Raw genomic sequence first — 17,900 nt, 5'->3', positions numbered from 1 at the left:
ATTGGTTTTGTCTACAAAATAGGGGATAGATTTATGACATTTTTATTCATAATTTTTTTTTATTAGTAATGGCAGTGATCAGCAATTGTTATCGTGGCTGTGACATTATGGCGGACACGTCTGACCATTTTGACACATTTTTGGAACCATTGTCATTAATACAGCGATCAGTGCGATTGAAATTGCATTGATTACTGTAAAAATGTCACTGGCAGCGAAGGGGGTTAACACTAGGGGCCAGTGAAGGGGTTAATATGTGTCCTTGGGAGTGTTCTAACTGAAGGGGGGATGGGATGTGCAGGGAAACTAACAGATCGCTGTTCATACTCTGTATGAACAGACGATCTGTCAGTTCACTGCTCAGAGAACCAGAAACTGTGTATTTACACACACAGCTCCCGGTTCTCCGTGTGCCCCGAGTGATCGGGGAGCGATCGGGGGGCGCACAAGCACCCCTAGTGGCCGTTTATGTTGCCGACTCAACATAACGGTGATTCACGCAGCCAAGCCATGCTGCCGCAGCTGGTCGGCTAGTGGTTAAAGAAAAACCTTACACACAAAATTTGATGCACTAGCCACTGTGACATCTAAACTGTAATGTCTTGCGAAGGTTTCGTAGGAGCTCCAACTAGCTCCAACTAGCGGTCCTGCATATGTCTTCAACCGATATTTTAGCAGAAGCTGCCCATGAGGCTGCCACCCCTCTTGTAGAATGAGTTCTAATAACAAGTGGAGGCGTCAGCCCCTGTTTCTCATATGTGAGGCTTCTCCCCTTGGTGATCCAGGTAGCTATGGTTCTAGCTGATGCCGCTTCTCTTCTAGGTCCTAATGGCAGGACGAACAAGGTATCCGTTTTGCTCATCTGTAGAGAGCGGTTTACGTAGGTTTAAAATAAGTTGACCATGTCCAATGGTCTGAGATCTAGTTCCTCCGCTTCTCTCGGCGGTTGGGTGAAGCTGGGTAGGACCGCCTCCCAATTTACATGGAACTTGGAAACCACCTTAGGGGTTAAGGCTGGCGAGGGCCTTACGATCACTTTGTCTGGGAGAATGATGCAAAAGGAATCTTTGCAAGATAGAGCTGCCAGCTCTGAAACTCTCCTTGCTGACGTTATGGCTGTGAGGAAAATCAGCTTGACTGTCAGGACCCATAGTGGGCATGTCTCCGCAGGCACAAATGGATGTTGGAGCAAAGCTTTTAGCACCGTGCCCAAGTCCCAAGCTGGGAACAGGGACTTCCTTGGTGGTCTTATTCTTATGGCCGCTCTAAGAAATTGCTTTATTAGTGGCTCGTCTGCCCATTTGTGGCCTGTGAAGCAAGACAAGGCTGACACCTGCACCTTTATGGTGTTGTATGCTAAGCCCATACTTAAAGCTGACTGAAAAAACTCCAGCACCTGCACAATGTTTGTGGACAATGGGGAGAAATTTTGTTGTAAAGCGAATTCTGTAAATTTTCTCCAAATCCTGGTGTATGTGGCATTAGTTGTTGCCCTTCTTGACTTCAATAGTGTCGAGAGTACCTCCTCTGAGATGCCCTGAGACTGCAGTCTGGCTGATTCCACAGCCATGCTGTCAGTTGCAATCTGCCTGGGTTGGGGTGACACCATTGGTCCTGCTGTAGAAGATCCCTCTTCAGCGGCAGCCTTATTGGGGGAACTGCCACCATCTGCAGGAGCAGTGGGAACCATGGCCTTCGTGGCCAGAAGGGTAGGATTGCAATTGCATTGACGTTCTCCCTCACAATTTTTAAATAGGGTTTTCATTATCAGTGGTACCGGTGGGAAAACCTAGACTAGGGGAAATTCCCATGGGATTGAGAAGGCATCTTGAGCTAGCGCTTCGTTGCAGTGGAATCTTGACACAAACTGGGGGTACCTGTGCATTCTCTGGGGTCGCCATCAGATCTACCGAGGGTGTACCCCACCTGTAAAAGATTGTTTTCAGATAGTCCTTATTGAGTGCCCACTCGTTTTTGTTGGGAAAATCCAGACTCAGATGGTCTGCTATGTAATTTTGACTGCCCGAAATGTAGGCTGCCGTTAAGGCTTCCATATGTGCCTTGGCCCAGGCGAATATCTCGGTTGCCAACTGCAGCAGCGGCAGGCTCTTGGTTCCTCCCTGATTGGTTATATAAACGACCGCCATCCAGTTGTCCAACATAAGCTTGACCTGAGCTCCCTGAATCAAATTCTCGAATGCCAGTGGGGCTAAGTATCTTTCTTGTAACTCTGTCTGGTCTCCATCCTGCTCCATTTGCCTTGAACCCGTCTGCCGAGGTAGTGAGCACCCCAGCCCCGGAGACTGGCATCCGAGGTTATTTGGATCCAATCTCCGGGCCTGAGAAGCATGCCCCGCGACAGAGTTCCTGCCACTATCCACCACGACAAGCCCTGGCGGATCCGTCTTGGTATGAATATTTTTTGGTGGAGTGATACTCCATCCCACTGGTTCAGAAATGACATTTGGAATGCCCTTGTATGAAATCTTGCCCAGGGAACAGCTGGGGTTGCTGCGGTAAACATTCCAAGAAGTGTCATACAGTCCCTCGCCGACAGCGACGAGGACTCCATCACGTTTTTTATACAGGCTACTAGCTCAGCTATCTTGAAATGTGGTAGCAAGACCTGCCCTTTGCTTGTGTTGAATACAAGCTCTAGGTACTCCATCTCTTGGGAGGGAATCAACTGGCTCTTCTGCTTGTTGATAATCCAGCAAATTCGGATAGAATTTTCAGCACCACTTCGCCTTGTGCCGTTAACTCTTCGATTGCACGGGCCTCTACCAAGATGTCGTCTAAGTAGTGGAAAATTTTTAGGCCCCTCAAACGTATAACAGTGAGGGTAGCTAGCAAGATCTTGGAAAAGACTTGAGGTGCTGTGCCGATTCCTAAGGGAAGACATTTGAACTGCGAATGATCTTCCCCTACCATGAAACTCAGGTATCTTTGGTGATGTCTGTTGATTGGGACATGAAGGTAGGCATCTGCTAAATCGACTGATCGACTGATATTAGCCAGTCCCCTGGTTGCAGAATTGATATAATTGTAAATATTGATTCCATTCTAAATGTCTTGGGATCGATGTAGTGGTTTAGAGATCTTAAGTCTGAGACCTCTGGAGGCTTTGGGCACCAGACAAATTGGGGAGTAAACCCCTATTCCCTGCTGCTTTACAGGAACCGGCGAGATTGCCTCTTTCTGAAGTAATTCGTTCACATATTCTTTCAAGCACTTTCGTTTCTTCTGATCTTGTGGCCATTCTGTCTGGACAAAGATGCCCGGTGGTTTTTCTCGAAACACTTGTACCCTCGCTTGACCATTTTCTGGACCCATTGGTCCTTGACCTTCTCCGCCCATACCTTCCAAAAGGATGCCAACCTGGCACCCACCTGGGGGTGATGGGCGGCCAACCCGTCCAAAGGACTTCTCCGGTTTCTTAGCGGCCTTAGCCTTCACGTTCCAAAGAAAGGAGCTTTGTGAGCCTCTCCATTGGGGTCTTGTATATTCTCGGCCTGGTCTATATGACCTGGCCTCCTGCGACCTTCTGAACTCTGATTGGTCTGACCAAGCGGTTTGCCGTCTCCTTTTGGGTCTCTGTGGTAGCAGACCCGACTTCCCTCCAGTAGCTCGTTTAATAGCTTCCTCCAGGGTGTCCACGAAAAGCATCTTGCCCTTGTATGGAATGTTACCAAGTGCCTGTTTCGAGGTACTGTCTGCCACCCAATGGCATAACCATAGGGCCCTTTTTGCCGTTACTAAAAACATCATAATTCTTGCAAGCAGTTTTGCTAGGTCTATAGAGGCTTCTGACAAAAAGGCAGCTGAGAGATAAAGTTCCTCCATTGTTGAAGTGATTCTGGCCGTCTCTACGTCAGACTTCAGGGCCGTCTCCACATTTGTGACCTAGCCCTTCCCCGCCCTGGAGATTGAAGTTAGGGCTATGGCCGGGCGACAAGCTGCTCCAGCAGTTAAATAGATCTTCTTTAGATCTGTGTCTGTGCGTCTGTCCATTGGGTCTCTGAAGGTTGTAGAATTCTGCAATGGCAGGGGCACCTGCCTTGCTAGGCGCTGCAAGGCCACATCTACCCCTGGAGGTGACTCCCAAAAGGCAGCATCTGGGGTGTTAAATGGGTATAATCTTAAAAAGCGATTTTGTACGTTCGCCTTCCCTTCCGGCTTTCCCCATTCCTCATCGCATGATTTGTGGATTAGGTTGCCCCTTGCCTTTTCAAGTTAGGTAAATATCTTTAATTTTTTCCAGAGGCTGAGTGTCTTGGTCCCAGTCTATGGCCCCCTTCACTGCTACAATGTAAGGGTCTATGAGTTGGAAGTCAAACAAATATTCCAACGGTTCATCAGAGTCTGAAGAATCTCCTGAAGATATTTCCAGCCCTGGTGATGCGTCTTGCTTCTGCTTAGATGCGTTCTTGGCTCTAGGCTTAGTCCACGAGCATGGTGGCCTGGAGTCCGACCAAAAAAAAGGAACAAGGGCAGGGGAGGAGGGGCTCCCTTTTATCAGCTAAGAGAAGGTGGTACTGAGAGACTGGAGGAAGGGGTTAACCCATTGTGTGCTGACGTGAGGGCTGGCCAGGACAAACTTATTTGGTTCAGATGGTGTCAAGCATGTGTGGTGGTAACCAGGTGAGGAGTACAAAGACAAATGTGTCTTGCCTACAGTCAAGCATGGTGATGGTAGTGTCATGGTCTGGGGCTGCATGAGTGCTGCCGACACTGGGGAGCTACATTTCATTGAGGGAACCATGAATGCCAACATGTACTGTGAATACTGAAGCAGAGCATGAACCCCTCCCTTCGAAGACTGGGCCACAGGGCAGTATTCCAACATGATAATGACCCCAAACACATCTCCAAGACGACCACTGCCTTGCTAAAGAAGCTGAGGGTAAATGTGATGGACTGGCCAAGCATGTCTCCAGACCTAAACCCTATTGAGCATCTGTGGGTCATTCTCAAACGGAAGGTGGAGGAGAACAAGGTCTCTAACATCCACCAGCTCTGTGATTTTGTCATGGAGCAGTGGAAGAGAACTCCAGTGGCAACCTGTGAGGGGAAAGCAAATTTACACTGTTATACAAGCTGTACACTCACTACTTTACATTGTAGCAAAGTGTAATTTCTTCAGTGTTGTCACATGAAAAGATATAATAAAACATTTACAAAAATCAATGATTGATGATTTGTAAGAATTTGTGAGGGTTTTTGTTCACCCGCCTCTTGAAGATTGACCACAAGTTCTCAATTTGATTAAGGTCTGGGGAGTGTCCTGGCCATGGACCCAAAGCCACTTACAGTGGTGTGAAAAAGTGTTTGCCCCCTTCCTCATTTCCTGTTCCTTTGCATGTTTGTCACACTTAAGTGTTTCGGAACATCAAACCAATTTAAACAATAGTCAAGGACAACACAAGTAAACACAAAATGCAATTTGTAAATGAAGGTGTTTATTATTAAAGGTGAAAAAAAATCCAAACCATCATGGCCCTGTGTGAAAAAGTGATTGCCCCCTAAACCTAATAACTGGTTGGGCCACCCTTAGCAGCAACAACTGCAACCAAGCGTTTGCGATAACGTGCAATGAGGCTTTTACAGCGTCCTGGAGGAATTTTGGCCCACTCATCTTTGCAGAATTGTCCTAATTCAGTTACATTAGAGGGTTTTCGAGCATGAACGGCCTTTTTAAGGTCATACCACAACATCTCAATAGGATTCAGGTCAGGACTTTGGCTAGGCCACTCCAAAGTCTTCATTTTGTTTTTCTTCAGCCATTCGGTGGTGGACTTGCTGGTGTGTTTAGGATCATTGTCCTGCTGCAGAACCCAAGTTCGTTTCAGCTTGAGTACACGAACAGATGGTCGGACATTCTCCTTCAGGATCTCTTGGTAGACAGCAGAATTCATAGTTCCTTTTATCACGGCAAGTCTTCCAGGTCCTGAAGCAGCAAAACAGCCCCAGACCATCACACTACCACCACCATATTTTACTGTTGGTATAATGTTCTTTTTATGAAATGCAGTGTTCCTTCTACGCCAAATATACTTGGACACACACCTTCCAAAGAGTTCCACTTTTGTCTCATCGGTCCACAGAATGTTGTCCCAAAAGTCTTGGGGATCATCAAGATGTGTTGTGGAGAAATTGAGACGAGCTTTGATGTTCTTTTTGCTCAGCAGTGGTTTTCTCCTTGGAACTCTGCCATGCAGGCCATTTTTGCCCAGTCTTTTCCTGATGGTGGAGGCATGAACGCTGACCTTAACTGAGGCAAGTGAGGCCTGCAGTTCCTTGGACGTTGTTGTGGGGTCTTTTGTGACCTCTTGGATGAGTCGTCGCTGCGCTCTTGGGGTAATTTTGGGCGGCCGGCCACTCCTGGGAAGGTTCACCAATGTTCCATGTCTTCGCCATTTGTGGATAATGGCTCTCACTGTGGTTCGCTGGATTCCCAAAGCTTTGGAAATGGCTTTATAACCCTTTCCAGACTGATAGATCTCAATTACTTTCTTTCTCAATTGTTCCTGAATTTCTTTGGGTCTCGGCATGATGTGTAGCTTTTCAGGATCTTCTGGTGGACCTTACTGTGTCAAGCAGCTCCTATTTAAGTGATGCCTTGATTGTGAACAGGTGTGGCAATAATCAGGCCTGGGTGTGGCTAGAGAAATTGAACTCAGGTGTGGACAACCACAGTTATAGTATGTTTTAACAAGGGGGGCAATCACTTTTTCACACAGGGCCATGATGGTTTGGATTTTTTTTCACCTTTAATAATAAACACCTTCATTTACAAATTGCATTTTGTGTTTACTTGTGTTGTCCTTGACTATTGTTTAAATTGGTTTGATGTTCCGAAACACTTAAGTGTGACAAACATGCAAAGGAACAGGAAATGAGGAAGGGGGCAAACACTTTTTCACACCACTGTAGTTATAACTTTTGCCCTATGGCAAGGTGCTCCATCATGCTGGAAAGGTAATTTTTCCTCACCAAACTGTTCTTGGATGGTTGGGAGAAGTTGCTCTCGGAGGATGCTTTTGTAACATTCTTTATTTGTTGCTGTGCTCTTAGGCAAAATTGTGAGTGAGCCCACTCCCTTGACTGAGAAGCAACCCCACACATGAATGGTCTTAGGATGCTTTACTGTTGGCATGACACAGGACTGATGGTAGAGCTCACCTTTTCTTCTCCAGACAAGGTTTTTTTCCGGATGCCCCAAACAAAACAGAAAGGAAGGGAATTCATCAGAGAAAATTACCTTACCCCAGTCCTCAGCAGTCCAATCCCTGTACCTTTTGCAGAATATCTGTCTGTCCCTGATGTTTTTTCTGTAGAGGAGTGGCTTCTTTGCTGCCCTTCTTGACACCAGGCCATCCTCCATTCGCCTCATTGTGGGTGCAGATGCACTCACACCTGCCTGCTGCTATTTCTGAGCAAGCTCTGCACTGGTGGTGCCGGGTCCCACAACTGAATCAACTGTAGGAGACGGTTCTGGTGCTTGATGACTGCATGTGTTTCCCTGCAGGTAACCATGGTTAACAGAGGAAGAATTCAAGCACCACCTTCCTATTAAGCCCCCATTCACACCTATGCGAATTAGATGTGTGTTTACCCGCATCTAATTCGCATAGTAGGAGAATGTGACGGGCTCCCTATGGAGCCGGTTAACATATCTCCGGGACGGCTGCACTGCAGAAAAAATGTGTGCGTCTTTGGCTCAGTTCAGGGTCGAATTCAGGCATAGAATCGGCCCTGATTCATCCCTGAAATGGGGAACAGGGACGCACAGCGCTCCTGTGCGTTCCGCAGCGTGTTATATTGTGAACCCAGGCTGAAGCTTCCAGCCTGTTATTCGAATCTAACAAAATAAGCATTACAGATTGATTTCCAGCCTTGTCCTCGTCAACACTGACACCTGTGTTAATGAGAGAATCACTGACATCACTGATGTCAGCTGGTCCTTTTTGTGGCAGAGCTGAAATGCAGTGGAAATGTTTTTTTTTTTTGTTGGATTAAGTTCATTTTCATGGCAAAGAGGGACTTTGCAATTAATTGCAATTAATCTGATCACGCTTCATAACATTCTGAAGTATATACAAACTGCCATCATAAAAATTGAGGACTTTTTGAAAATGTATATTTGTGCCATATTCAAAACTATTGGCCAGGGCTATATATATATATATATATATATATATATATATATATATATATATATATATATATATTTATACTGTATATATAAAAGCCTTTCCAATAAAATAATATTTTGTCCCTCAAGACAGATTTTCTGACATTCACCAGTTTTTAACACTCTACAACCAAATTGTTAATTTTCTCCAGCTGCCCAAAACTGCAAGCAGTTACTGGATCAGGGTGAATCTTTGAGCGGCTGGTACACAGTTCACCCCTCAGACGGTATCCCTCTTACGGTATTTTGTGATATGGAGAGCGATGGAGGAGGATGGACAGTAAGTGGCACTTTCCTATGGAAACTTTTACTTCGTATAGGATTTCCTAATGACTATCTTAAGAAACACATTTTGATGTACACATGGGGGATAAATAAATTTGCCAAACCTGAAATACAATTTCCAGACACACTTTGCTGTAAAGCTGGTGTAATTACATAGATAGTTACATAGTTAGTAAGGTTGAATAAAGACACCAGACCATCCAGTTCAACCTGAGTGAATGTCTACAATTGTCCCTATCCCTGTACATTGTAACATTGCACACTCATATTGGTCCCTACACCCTCAAGGAGCCCACAATCCAAGATCCCCATTCATATACTAGGGGCAATTTTGGGCAGAAGCCAATTAACCTACCTGCATGTCTTTGGAGTGTGGGAGGAAACCCACGTAGTGTCGTGGTTGGAATTTGAACCAGCGACCCTTCTTACTGCTAGGTGAGAGTGCTAACCACTACACCACTGTGCTGCCTGTAATTAAATTGTTCATGAAAATAAGGATACTATTTTCTAATGCCTAATAAACTCTCATACACACTTTTTGACAAGTCCTTTAAAGCGGAGGTCCACCCTAAAGTGAAGCTTCCGCTCATTGGAATCCTCCCCCCCTCCGGCACCACAATTGGCACCTTTCAGGGGGGAGGGGGTGCAGGTACCTGTACAGTACAGGTATCTGCACCCACTTCCGGCGTAGATTCTGCAGAAGGTACGCCCCTTTCCGCAGAATCTACGCCCCTTTCCGAAAGTCCCCCGCTGCCTGCTGGGAAACACACGGATCCCAGAGACAACGGGGACCATCCTTATTGCGCAGCGCGACTCGCGCATGCGCAGTAGGGAACCGGGAAATGAAGCCGAAAGGCTCCACTTCCTGATTCCCATACCCAAGATGGCAGCGGTAGCACCCGAGAGACGATCGAGAGATTGGCTTCGGGTGCCGACATCGCGGGCGCGCTGGGCGGGTAAGTGTCATTATTTTAAAAGTCAGCAGCTGCAGTATTTGTAGCTGGTGGCTTTTAAAAAAAAAAACAACGCGGAACTCCCGGCGGACTCCCGCTTTAATTAAAAGAAAAATTACCATAAATATATATATGAATTTAAATAAATATATATATATATATATATATATATATATATATATATATATATATATATATATTATATATGTGTATATATACAGTAGTTGTGCTCATACGTTTACATACCCTGGCAGAATTTATGATTTCTTGACCATTTTTCAGAGAGTATGAATGATAACACAAAAACTTTACTTTCACTCTGTTTAGATGTTTAGTGTTTGGCTGAAGCCATTTATTACACATATATATATATATATATATATATATATATATATATATATATATATATATATATATATATATATATATACATATATATATACATATATATATACATATATATATATATATATATATATATATATATATATATATATATATATATACATACTATAATCGATACTATAATCGAAGTTTAAAACTGCTCCCACCACCTTTCTAACTCTTATTATAACTACCCTGTAGAAGGAAGATGCTTATACGTACCTATTCTCAGGGTGCTGCAGACCAGTCACGTGATCTCCCCAGCAGCAGGGGAGAAGAGAGGGAGCCAACAATGGCTGGAATGTCAGGGTGATGATGTCACCCATAGGCTTACTACGGGACATCCATTGTCAGCTGTCCCTCTTCTTCCCTGAAGCCATTCACTGGGAGCTGATTACGTGACCAGACTGGAGTGCCCTGAGAAAACATAAATATAAGCATCTTCCTTTCACAGGGTAGTCAGAATAGGTGTTAGAAGGGGGGTGGGAGCCATTTTCAGCTTACTTAGATCTAGCCTGGACTTTAAAATCCTGTAAGTTGTGAAGAAGGTCCTTCATGGATCCGACTTGAATTCATCAGACCAGGCCACCTTCTTCTATTGCTCTGTGGTCCAGTTCTGATGCTCCCATGCCAATTGTAGACACTTTTAGCTGTGGCCACAGGTCAGCATGGGCACCTTGACTGCTACGCAGCCCCATACACAACAAACTGCAATGCACTGTGTGTTCTGACACCTTTCTGTTAGAACCATCATTAACTTTTACAGTCATTTTAAATTTGAGCTACAGTAGCTCTTCCATTGAATCGCGCTACACAGGCCAGCATTCACTCCCCATGTGCATCAATGAGCCTGGTCCACCCGTGACACTGTAGCCAGCTCACTGATTTTCCTTCCTTGGAGCACTTTTGGTAGGCCCTGACCACTGCAGACCAGAAACATCTCAAGAGCTGCAGTTTTGGAGTTGCTCTGACCCAACTGTCCAACCATTATAATTTGATCCTTGTCAAAGTCCTTACGCTTGCCCATTTTTTCTGATTTCAACTAATTAATTTCAGAGACAACATGTTTACATGCTGCTTAATATATACTACATACTGATGCCATTGTAGCAAGATTATCAATGGCATTCACTTTACCTGTCAGTGGTCATATTGCTATGGCAGTATATATCAACTCTGTGTTTATTTATAGTCAACGACTATATAGTGACATCATTGACCATATCTGGAGATGTGTATATGTTGTTACTGATGTCACCTATTGTGGTAGAGCTGACTTTCAGAGGGAGTCAAGTGAAAGGTTCAGACATTGGGCAGTGTTTTTTTTTTGTTATCCGGCAGGTGAGCAGCTGCCAGGCATCATGATTGCCATGGATCTACATTGTGGATGACATGATTGACAATGGATTTATACATAGACCTAAAGAGCCTGGTATGGATTTGGGGGACCTCACACTATTTTTTTTTTACATTATCCCTCTGCAGGGGCGTAACTATAGGGGGTGCAGCAGTCGTGACCGCAACTGGGCCCTGTGCTGCAGGGGACCCATGCAGCCCCCTCTACATAAGGCTGGCAGCAGCATAGGCAGCTAGGGGTACCAGTGCACCATGCACAAGGGTGGCTGGAGGTGGAGGGTGACTAGCAGAGCTCCATGCTCGACTATCGCACTGGCTGCTCTTTAATTGTGCATTCCCCGCATGGCCTGTGTCCTCGGCTGGCTCCTCAGAGTACCCCTCTCCTGCTCCATGCATTGCCGCTCAGTCCGATGTCTGTTCTCCCCAGCCAGAGTCCCGCCCCCCCCCACCCGAGTCCGGCCCACACTGCACTGCATATTTCTCCCGGGTAAACAAATTTTAAGCACACAAATGCAGTGCAGCCCTATGAGAGCCGGCTCCCAGAGGACACTGCAGGCTTGTCTGCCAGCCCCCCTCCTCCCCCGTCATACACAGATGATGAAAGGTCTTTCTGGGAGATATGCTGATCACCCGTCCAGCACACTGGATGGAGCCCAGGCCAACATGGATGAGTGCGTGGCCTGCAGCTTGGTCATGGTGAGTGAGAGAACCCCATCCCCCACACACCATTACTTACCCCCTCCATCTCCCCCTGGGGACAGGGGCCCCTTCTCACGTGGGGACAGGGACCCCATCTCCCCTGGGGACAGGGACCCCTTCTCACCTGGGGGCAGTAACTTCATCTGCCCTGGAGAAAAGGACCCCATCTCTTCTGGGGACGGGGACCCCATCCTGCCTAGGGACAGTCCCCCAATGGGGCACCTAAAAATAAAAAATAAATAATAAAAAAACTACTGATGCCAGTGGTGGAACTACAGGGCTCACAAAGGTCATACATGTGACCACGCCCTGGAGTTCCACCGTCAGACTCGGAGGGAAGGGCCCTGGCTGGGGTTCAGGGGGGCCCTTCATGGTTTCTTGCATCGGGGCCCTGAAGGTTCTAGTTACGCCACTGTCCCTCTATTTGCATTGAACTGTCAGTCAGCAATCCCTAGCTGACAGCTGAATGAACGTGCAGCTACGGGGCATGGATGAGTCACTGGTTGTTAGGACACTGGAGGGTGCCATCTCCCTGTAGTGGATGACATTTGGGATCAAATGTCACACGCATTGTAAATGTAGTTTTTGCCTCAGGACCCTACAGTACTGAGGGTTAATTATGTAGGTTGCCTTTATACCATTCTGGCCAGGCCATGATTGAAGTTCTGCCTGGTCATGTGAACGGTGAGGTGCACATGACAGGCTAGAACCAGGCCTGGTTGGATGTTTGGGAATGGCCCTCTGGGAGCCAATGAGCGGGAGTGCCGGGGCCCACTGAGGAGTCTGGGAGGGGGTACTTAAGCAGGTGGGGTTCACGTGATCGGGGTTCCGGAGTTGTTCGTGAGACCCGTGTGGTCTGTTCTGGTTCCAGGACCGGGGTAGCCCCGTGAGGGGTCCCAGTCACGGGGTGTCTGACATCCCACAGCATGTTCCTGTCAGTGGACCCTGTTAGACCTGACTGGTCTGGGGTAGGGATCCGTCTTTTCCCGAGTCTTGGAACCTGCTGGTCCAAGGAGCTGTAGCTGAGGGAGGACTCAAAGTGTCCGGGTATGCTCTCGGCTTGGAGGGGCACCACAGCTCATGCAAGTGACCGGGGGAGGACTCTTCGGAGGAGGGCCGGCAAGTGGCATTCTGAGAAGTGCCTGGTTACTGAGTTGGGAAGGACATTGATGAGTTCACACTTTTCCAGTACCACAAAGGAAGCCGGAAACATTCCAGGTATGATTGGAAAAAGGTTCCTGTTCAAGTTTTGAGTCAACGTACTGACTGCCATGATCACTGGCTAGAGGTCTGTTCAGCCTTGAAGTACCCAGCTGCGAGTGGCTACTCTCCGGGTGGAAGTAGAGACTTTGTTAAACCTGTAGTTCAAGGTACCTGAGTCCTTGCCCTCTGTTCCCTAAGAGACAGAGAGGACCGGAGCGAAAATGGAGCTGGGAGGAATGTAGAGGAGGGCCGGGCATGACAGTGTGTCAAGTGACACACTAAGGTGGTGGTTTAGAGCAGGTGGGCGGAGGAACGAAGGGGAGCGGCCATATAAAAAAGGGGGCGGAGCTACGAACGGGCAGTCGAAGGGAGAACGCGCGAGGAGGCAGTTTTTTCACTGCTCCTCGTTTTTTTTTTCCAGTTTACAGATGGCGGACGCGGCGGCGTTGCTGGAGCAGCTCAGAACGGCGGCGGCATCCTGGGGGCCCGATTGGTTGCAGCGGCAGGTCGCGGCGGTGCTGGCAGAAGAGGACGGACGGCAGGACGATGGCGGACGGGCTGGAGAGGACGGCGCGGCAACACGCGGCAGGATCTCGAGGCCGCCATCAAGGTACTCTCCCGGGGCTATAGCGGGGCCTTCCCGGGGGGCCAGGAGTCCGAGGGGGGATCACTCGGTGCCGCCAGCAAAGAGGAGCCAGCCAGCTTTCCCGGCGGGGCCTGGACGGCCTGCACGCCGCGGCCCCGTGACGGGGGGCGGGGCCACGGGCCGACATGGCGCCGCTTCCCCGGGGGTGAGGAGGAGAGGATCCCCGACCTTATCGTCCCCGGTGGCGCTGCACGTGCCAGGGGGAAGGGGCGGACACACAGCCAGGAGCCTTGCTGGGGATGGGGACTTGCGGGTGGGGCGGGGGGACCGGGACTCTTCCTTGGTATCGCCCCCGGCAGCTCTGCACGAGCTGAGGGGGAGGGGTGGGAGGTTTGCACGGGACTCTTCCTTGGTATCGCCCCCGGCAGCTCTGCACGAGCTGAGGGGGAGGGGGGGGAGGTTGGCACGGGACTCTGCTGGGAAGGGGAGGGAGCCGGATCCGGTGGTAGCGGGACCAGTCACCCCTGCAGCTCTGCACGAGCCGAAGGGGGTCCGTGGCGGGACGTCACGCAGCGCACAGAAGAGGAAGAAGCCGGCGGCCATCGGGCGGGACACGCCGGGCACCCCGGCGGCTTCGCACGAGCCGAGGGGGGGGGTCACCAGTGAAGCGTCAGCTCCAGCCTCTGCGGATCATGCTTGCGGGTCTCTGGATGGCACAGTGGGTGGGCGGACGCCACCGTGTGCACGGGGACAGGACTTTCGTGGCAGGAGTGGTGCCAGGACCGGCCCACCTGCGTGCTCGAAGGGAGGTCAGCGCCGTCGCTGGGCCGACTCGGCGCCGGCGGAAGATCGGGCCGGGGCGCGGAGGCGCCCGGCGTCCAGGAGCACCTCCCCGGAGGGGCTGCCGCTCTGCGAGAGTCAAGATGACGGGAGTCGGTCTGAGGGCGAACTGTCGGAGGACGTGGAGGAGCAAGCGGCGGGGGAGGTCAGCTCAGCGGCTGTTGGAGCGGCGCCCAGTCAGCCCGGTAAGTCCCATGAAAATGTTGATTTTGCCAATGTGTTGCGGGGTTTATTGGGTGGGGCTGCTGGGCGGGGGAGGGAGGCGGTGCCTCCCACTACCCTGTTGGCGGGTCCTGTCCAACCGCGGGTGGGGAGTGGGGCTGCGGTCCCGGGTGCTGGGGGTCCGTTACTGGCGTTGCTCGAGGGTCTGCGGGCTTTGGTGGGCCAGTTCGAGGGTGGTCAGGGGGCCGCGCCGACTGGGGCCCCCCCGGGCGGGTCCACGGTGGGCGTGGTGCCGGCCGCCGGCGGTGTACAGGGGCCCTCCACCGCGGAGTCACAGCCGGTCCCGGCAGCGGTGCAGGCGGCGGAGAAGGTGAGTGCGGCAGGGTCAGGGACCACGGAGACCACTGGGAGAGCCGACATCGTGCGGATCGCGGATGCGGCGCACTGCGAGGTGTATGTGTGCTTCGAGGGACCGTTAGGGGCCCACTTAAAGCAGGATGTCCGGGACAAGATTTGGAAAGGGGAGTATGTGGAGATTTTCTCCTTGCTGCCTCTTGAGAAGTTTAATCTGGACAGGGTAAAACCGGACGATACGAAAAAGGAGGACGAAGAAAAACGGCGTTACCGCCTGATTCCAAGGACGTTTGCCAATTGGCTACAAGCCTTTGCTATCTTTGCTAGTGTAGTCGGCGAGAAGAACCCCGAACACTGTTCGGCGTTATTTTGTTACATGGACGCCATCGGGGAGGCGTATCGTGTTTACGGGGGATCCGCATGGCTGCGCTATGACGAGCAGTTTCGGCAGCGCAGGGCGGTACGCCCGGCCTTGCGCTGGGATCATAAAGATATTAGCCTCTGGATGCGGCTAATGGCGTCGGCCAGGACCCCGCCTCAGTCTTTTCAAGGGGGGGCCGGGGGTAGCAACTCCTCGGGATCGCCGGCCGGAAGAAAGTGGGGAGTGTGCTGGCAGTTCAACGAGGGCTCTTGCAAGTTCGGCGGTGGCTGCAGATTTAAGCACGAATGTTCGGGATGCGGGGGGGCACATGCCCTCGCTAAGTGCTTCAAGAAAGGAAAGCGTGCCGGTGAGCCTGCGAACAAGAGGGACGACTCCGGTGATGCGGGAAAGGATGCTGCCTTTTCTAAATAGATACCCGGATAGCGCGGCAGCGAGGTTGATCAACGCTGGATTTCAGGACGGTTTTAGGATTCCGTGTACATTGACTGTGATTCCCCCGATTGCGAGTAATTTGAAGTCGGCTATGCAACACCCGACGGTGGTCACTGAGAAGTTGGCGAAGGAGGTGGCATTGGGGAGGATGGCTGGGCCGTTCGCTCAGGTTCCTTTCGACGATTTAGTGGTGTCCCCGCTGGGGGTGGTTCCTAAGAAGGAGCCAAACAAGTTTAGATTGATACACCACTTGTCGTTCCCGAAAGGGGGTTCGGTGAACGATTTCATCGACCCCGAGGCCTGCACGGTTTCTTACACCTCGTTCGACGCGGCGGTACGATGGGTTCGCCGTTATGGCCAGGGGGCGCTGATGGCTAAGGCCGACGTGGAGTCGGCGTTTCGGCTGTTGCCGGTGCACCCCGATAGTTTTCATTTGCTGGGTTGTTGTTGGCAGGGCAGCTTTTACGTAGATAGGTGTTTGCCAATGGGCTGTTCGGTTTCTTGTGCTGTGTTTGAAGCATTTAGTTCCTTTTTGGAGTGGGTTGTGCGGGACGTGGCTGGCTTGGATTCCGTCATCCACTACTTGGATGATTTTCTCTGCGTGGGCCCTCCGTCGTCCAATGTGTGTGCGATTTTGTTGTCCACGTTGCAACACATCGCGGCGAAGTTTGGTGTGCCATTGGCTGCCGATAAAACGGAGGGCCCGCGGACGGAGCTGAGTTTCCTGGGCATTGTGATCGACTCCGTGGCTATGGAGTGCAGGTTGCCGGAAGAAAAGCTCAGGGATTTGCAGGCGGAGATTAGGGCGGTTCATGGTTGTAAGAAGGTTCAGTTACGGGCTTTGCAGTCTCTGCTGGGCAAGTTGAACTTTGCTTGCCGTATCATTCCCATGGGGAGGGTTTTCTGTCGGCGGCTGTCGGCCGCTACGGCGGGTGTACGGGCTCCTACGCACTTTATTCGGCTGAGTAGGGAGCATAGGGAGGACCTCCGGATTTGGTGTTTGTTCCTTGCCGAGTACAACGGCAGGTCAGTGTGGATGTCGGGCCCGGTGAGCAACTTCGACGTGGAATTGGTTACTGACGCCGCGGGATCTACGGGATACGGAGCGTTTTTTCAAGGAAGTTGGAGTGCGGCACCGTGGCCTCAATCGTGGGTGGAGGCAGGTTTCTTAGGGAATTTGGTGCTGTTGGAACTGTTTCCGGTGGTGCTGGCTTTGGAATTGTGGGGGCAGGCATGCCGGAACCTGAAACTGCGTTTGAATTGCGACAACATGGGTGTAGTGCAGGTGATCAATAGCATGTCGGCGTCTTCGCCGCCTGTCATACGTTTAATGCGACAGTTGGTGTTACGCTGCTTGCAATTGAATGTTTTTATCTATGCTGTACATATTCCGGGAGTGGATAACACCCTAGCTGATTCTTTGTCTCGCTTCCAGTGGGACAAGTTCAGGGCCCTGGCGCCGGAGGCGGACATGGAGGGAGTGCCGTGCCCGGATTGGATCTGGGAATTGGCGTTGGAATCGTCGCACGGTGGATACAACGATCAGTGAGTATGTCCACGTGGTCGGCGTACCAGAAGGTATGGCAGGAGTGGTCGGAGTTCATTTTGGAGTCAGAGGGTTGTGGGGGCGGGACCGATTTTCGGTTGCTGGTTTTGTACTTTGTGTCCAGGAATATGGAGGCGGGGAAGTCCGCTTCGGCGATTGACAAGAAGATGGCGGGCATAGCGTTTTGGTTCAAGCTGCGGGGTATGTCGGATTTGACTAAGGACTTTTGGGTACGGCAAGCCATGAAGGGGTACAGGAAGGGGCACAGGAGGCAGGATGGGAGGCGGCCTATTACGTTTGCGAATTTGTTGATGTTGGGAGAGCAACTGGAGTCGGTGTGTTCCTCAATTTATGAGGTTGTTTTGTTTTTGGCCGCTTTTTCGTTGGCCTTTTTTGGGGCATTTCGCATTGGCGAATTGGTGTGCCCTTCCCGACGGATGGTGGGCGGATTGGGTAACCAGGATGTCGAGGTGTTTGAGGATAAGGTGTCGGTGCGGCTGCGGAGGTCAAAAACTGATCAAAGG

The 17,900-nt window shown here is 50.2% G+C and overlaps 1 protein-coding gene across 1 annotated transcript in view; it reads left to right on the top strand.

Annotated features, from left to right (window-relative positions):
- LOC143975208 (ficolin-1-B-like) overlaps window positions 1-17,900 on the top strand; it is an 80,445-nt gene that overhangs the window by 43,235 nt on the left and 19,310 nt on the right. The window contains exon 5 of the mRNA XM_077477337.1: window positions 8,347-8,474. Within this exon, the coding sequence (XP_077333463.1) occupies window positions 8,347-8,474 (128 nt within the window). The remainder of the gene's footprint in view (window positions 1-8,346; window positions 8,475-17,900) is intronic.

This window comes from Lithobates pipiens, unplaced genomic scaffold (genome assembly GCF_037356315.1).
Source record: "Lithobates pipiens isolate NorthernLeopardFrog02 unplaced genomic scaffold, aLitPip1_a1.2 Scaffold_1, whole genome shotgun sequence".
NCBI classification, from domain to species: Eukaryota; Metazoa; Chordata; class Amphibia; order Anura; family Ranidae; genus Lithobates; species Lithobates pipiens.
This window is presented reverse-complemented; position numbering and strand designations above follow the sequence as displayed.